Raw genomic sequence first — 4,876 nt, forward strand, 5'->3', positions numbered from 1 at the left:
CATATTTGAAAATTACTCTTAAACCACAAAAAAATAAAAGATTTGTTGACTTTTTTATTTTATTTTTTAATTGAGGGCCTACATTGATTCTCAAAGGAATATGTTCATCATATGCTTAGTCTTAATGCTTATCATTTACTTTAGTGTATTAAAGAGTTTGTTAGGTTGCATTGACTTTTAATAAAGCTAAAAAAATAGATTTGTGCCATGTGGCTGCCGCCACCCAATTTCCTAGGGATAGAGATATGAGATTATTCTACATCTAATAAGTTCATCCATGATAAGTTCCTCATTATTATTTATAACATTCATTTATATATAAGAAAATTTTATTAAATTCGGGCTATATTTTGAAAAGCTCACGCAGGGATTTTTGTAAATCCAAGTAAAAACTGTAAAACTTAATTTTAGGTGCTCTAGCAATTTTTGGTGGTGTTGAATCCATTTCCACCATCAAAACACTGCATCTACAAGATTTTTTGAATTTTTTTTGCCCAAATTCCAGCCACTTTTGGTTGTCCGGGCAATTCCTCAGCCACTTTTGTTGGTCTGGGTAATTCCTCCGCCCGACTCCAATTTTATTTAGCAAAATGGTCCATTATTTTTAATAAATTTAAAAAAATTGATTCGTACCATGTGACTTCCCACCCACCAATTTTCTAGGGATTTGAGATTGTTACAATTCTCATAAAAGTTCCTCATTATTATTTATAACATTCATTTATAATAAAAAAATTAAGTTGAAGTTGACCCATAAACTTTTTATAAGCCGTTAATTATTTCAATTCTAATAAGTTCTTCCGTGATAAGTTCCTCATTATTATTTATAACATTAATTTATATATAAGCTAAATTTTATTTATCAAAATGGTCCATTATTTTTAATAAATTTAAAAAGTAGATTTTTGCCAAGTGGCTCCCCATCCACCAATTTCCTAGAGATTTGAGTTTATTCCAATTCTAATAAGTTTCTCCATGACAAGTTCATCATTATTATTTATAACATTCATTTATAATTATTTATTTTCTTCAGTTAAAGTTGACCCATACATGGTTAATACTTGGCTGTCTCCATGTGAGGACTCACCTTCAATGGTTTGATGCATCTACCCCAGTATTTTTCCCTGTAGTGGTCCATGTGCATGCATGGTCCATGTGCATGCTCCTCATCATTGTCACTCTCTGAGCACACCTCAATGTAGTGGTCCTTGCCCACTTTGTCTTGGCCCGCACACTTGTGCCCCAATGCCCAAGGTTCTTGACAACTGAAACAAAGTTTCATCTTCCTCAACTCTTTTCAGGTCTCCTCATCCAACTTTGGTTTCTCTGTACACTCTTTTTGAAATGGCTTGACCTCATTACCCTTGGGAGTGAATTTATTTTTGGAAGTCACATCTTGTAAGTCCCTAGTTTTATTAATTGTTGCACGAAGTGTGGTGAGCTCAAAACTCTTGACCCATCCACTTAAAGGTTCTGTCAACCCCCTACAAATAACATCACCAATATGGCCTTTGAAATATATGTGACCATGACCACCAGTCTCTGAAACTATGCAATATAAGCTTCCAAACTACCCATCTAATTGAGTTGTGCCAGCTCTCTAAAATGTATCTCTGAATCCTTCGTGTTAAAGCACTCAATAAGCCTGAGAGTGAACTTTGTGTATGAGATGATGTTGTTGTGTCCCAACGTCACCAACCCATGGTACCACCACTCATGGGTCTCACCATCCAAGTGCAGGGTGGCCAATTTGATAGCCTCCTCCTCTGTCATATGATGCAGTTGAGAATAAGTGTCCAATCTTTGCACCCATGATCTAGCTGAGCAAAACAACGGATGAGTGTTTTCTGCATCTCATGATTCTGCCTTGGAAACGTCTGAGATGGTTTGGTCCTACTCTTCAACTAAAGGTGGCAGAAATCAGTGAAGCTCATAGCATCGCAGAAATCCCATCCTAGAGATTGATATTGTTCCATGTAATCTACATAAGGGATTCCTAATTCAGCATGCCCTATTAAGTCTTTTGCAACCTCCTACAAAATCTGAAGCATATTGGGTTTGCCGGATGGGTTTTGCATATAAGTTCGGGCATGGTTTCTTTTTGGACCCTTACCCATTCAGTGGTTCTTTCCCTGTGGAAGCCCTTCTGTGTGTCATCCTCTTCATTACCTCCATCTCTTTTTTTGGCCCTTGGCCAAGACATTTGTGACCTTGAGTAAGCTATTAAAAGCTTGTTCCTCCTTATCCCCCTTATCTGATCTTTCAAACTCAAATGTTTTCTCTAACCCCTTACCCCTGTCTAGTGTCTCTTCACTCTTTGTATCAAGAATATCTTCCTTTGAAAGTGGAGTTGGTTCTATGTCAATATGCTTCCTCCTATATGTTATCTGTGTATGGATTTTCCTCTATCATGAATTTTTCAGTCAATTGTTTTCAAGCCAAACGCACAAGTTGAGCCAAGATTAGGACTTTGATACCACTTCAATATGTCAAATTGTAACACTGCTGAGTTTTGTTAAAATTTTCTGAATTTGGTTTTGAATTGTCAGTGATAAATTTCTTCCAACCTGTTGTTTACACTCTACTGTAGGTGCTCATTACAATTTTAATTTTCTAGGTATTGCATGCAATACTTATATATACCAGCAATCTTCCAAAGACAAACATACATTCTTTATATCAGCCCAGAAATTCGTAATACCACTGATAAGTGACAATATGACTCACAGAATAGTTCTTTTCTCATTAAGAATCTGAATACACAGTGAAGGAATTAAAGATGTGGAACCTGATATGTGATGACAGCCATTCACAAAGGTCCATACAGTAATTTCGGTCCGTATGTGGTGACAGCTCCTTATTTGACTTGAGAAATATATCTCCAGGAAGTAGTACTCAGACCCAACACTTTGTATCAGCTCCCAAATACTCAGAAATAAATACACAGTTGATACAAAATGAACTAACCCACTAACAGTCTCTCACATTTCAAATTTATATATACAGTGAGCAAACAAAAGGGTAACACCTATTATTTAATGGCAGCCCCTTGATAATATGTACAGACTTTATATCAGTCCATCGAGCAACGTTCAGCCCTTGGTGAAGAAATAGCCCAAAAACTTTTGCCGAAGAAACAGCCCAGAATCCAATGTAAGACCTCAACATCAAGTGAGTGATCCAGCAGTGAGTAAACTGAGTACCCTCCTTCAACATCATCAAAATTTAGGTTTTGCTCAATTTAAAATGGTTTCACATTATCAATAATTCAGTTAATATTCTCATCCATGAAAACTTTTAACTGGTTAAAAAACCAATTTTTGACCATAAAAAATAAAACATCATTAAAGACACTAAAAGGTATTATCAAAATTAATAAAAAATCATACAATGGATCCTCAAACAGAAATAAAGCTCAGCAAAATGAATGAAAAAGTTTAAGATGTCCTCTGAAACGCCAATTTTACAATTTCTCACAGCCTAAGATTATCGCGTTGAACTAAAACGTTTTTTAAACAGATCCCACTCATATTGGCTCCTCAACCTGACCGCCTCCCGTTCAGTGTAACGGCCACCAGCAGAAATATTTTTCCGGCCGAGAGTCACGTCTCCCTTGTGCATAACCCACTGGGAATCAACAACCCCAATACTGGAATTTGCAGGTCCGCTCACACACCTGCTTAGGGCAAAATCCAGTCCCCAGGCGTGCACCAGGTCGTTCTGTATCATCTTCCAAACGCATTTCCACGCACCCCTTGAGAACACTGGCGCCATGATCTCCACGAACTCCGTCTTGTGGACATCCACGTCAGGCTTCCGCTTCGTCAGCAGCCACGTCATACTGCTATTCGGATCTAGCGCCGGCTGCGATATCTGCAGCCCGTGCCTTTTCACGACCTTCAGATATTCTTCGGCGTCGAAATTGTCGACCCCCAGATCTTCGTCCCACACGAAAATATAATCGTAAGGCGCGACGACGTGGGGGTGCAGGAAGCGCTTGGCGAACCACCACTTGGTCTGATTGCCCGCGGTCACATGCACGGCCCGCCTCGACCACTCGAACTCGGCCCACTCGCTGAGACTCTCGTCGTAATGGAAAAGCATCACCGTGAAATTGTCGGAAAACTTAGCAACGGCTCGGTTGATCGCATATTTCATCCGCGCGCCCACCGCGAAGGTGACTAGATACTTGGGCTTCTGCGGCAAGTCCTCGCTGGGTTTTCCCCACAGCCTGCGCAGATACAAATCCGTTTGCTGAGCAACTATTCCGGGAGGCAATCTGTTCTCCGGCTCTCTGATATCCGTCTCCTGACGTACTGTAGAGTTTGGCTTGGTGAGGTTTCCCGCATGCGATCTGATGTCGCTCTCTTGACGAACCGCACAGTTTGGCTTGGAAAAGTTCCCCTCATGCGATCTGAAGTCCGTCTCTTGACGTAGTGTAGAAAATGGATTGGAAAATAGAGGTTCAGACGGACGCCAAATACCAACAAAGTGCCCAAACATAATTAGAATCCCAGTGAGGGCAAGCACAATGAGCCATGTTTGCGCAGATTGGTTCAGAACCAGGTGTTGAATGACTTTAGCCATTACAAACAGCCTGTTCTATCTAATGCTCGGGATGATTGTTTGCAAACTTAAAAAGAGTCTACATCGAAACGATTGGATCTATTATATACTTATAGTTAGTTAATCTATTTACGGAGTTAGTTGGTTTGAGCGTGTGGTAATAGATGGGTTAGTGGGTTGGAATAGAGGTTAATAATAAATACGTCGGTTTGGTTTTAAATTTTAGTGAGCAAAAATAATTTTTTCCCAAGTTAAATTAGTGGTAAATTTGGAATTTTATTATTTTTTAATTAGAGAAACGGACAATATT

The 4,876-nt window shown here is 39.2% G+C and overlaps 1 protein-coding gene across 1 annotated transcript; it reads right to left on the reverse strand.

The window, feature by feature from the left end:
- Positions 1 to 3,486: 3,486 nt before the first annotated feature.
- On the reverse strand, positions 3,487 to 4,587 carry LOC149188086 (uncharacterized). Its single transcript, XM_089409865.1, has one exon. It carries the CDS (start codon positions 4,585 to 4,587, stop codon positions 3,487 to 3,489), a length of 1,101 nt encoding a protein of 366 aa, XP_089265991.1.
- Positions 4,588 to 4,876: the final 289 nt, after the last annotated feature.

Source organism: Pinus tabuliformis, chromosome 3_1 (assembly GCF_031772625.1).
Source record: "Pinus tabuliformis cultivar Carrire ecotype Pingquan chromosome 3_1, CPIR1, whole genome shotgun sequence".
NCBI classification, from domain to species: Eukaryota; Viridiplantae; Streptophyta; class Pinopsida; order Pinales; family Pinaceae; genus Pinus; species Pinus tabuliformis.

Excerpts from the sequence above, each read along its gene's own strand:
- LOC149188086 (XM_089409865.1), bottom strand. The coding sequence starts at position 4,587 with ATGGCTAAAGTCATTCAACACCTGGTTCTGAACCAATCTGCGCAAACA.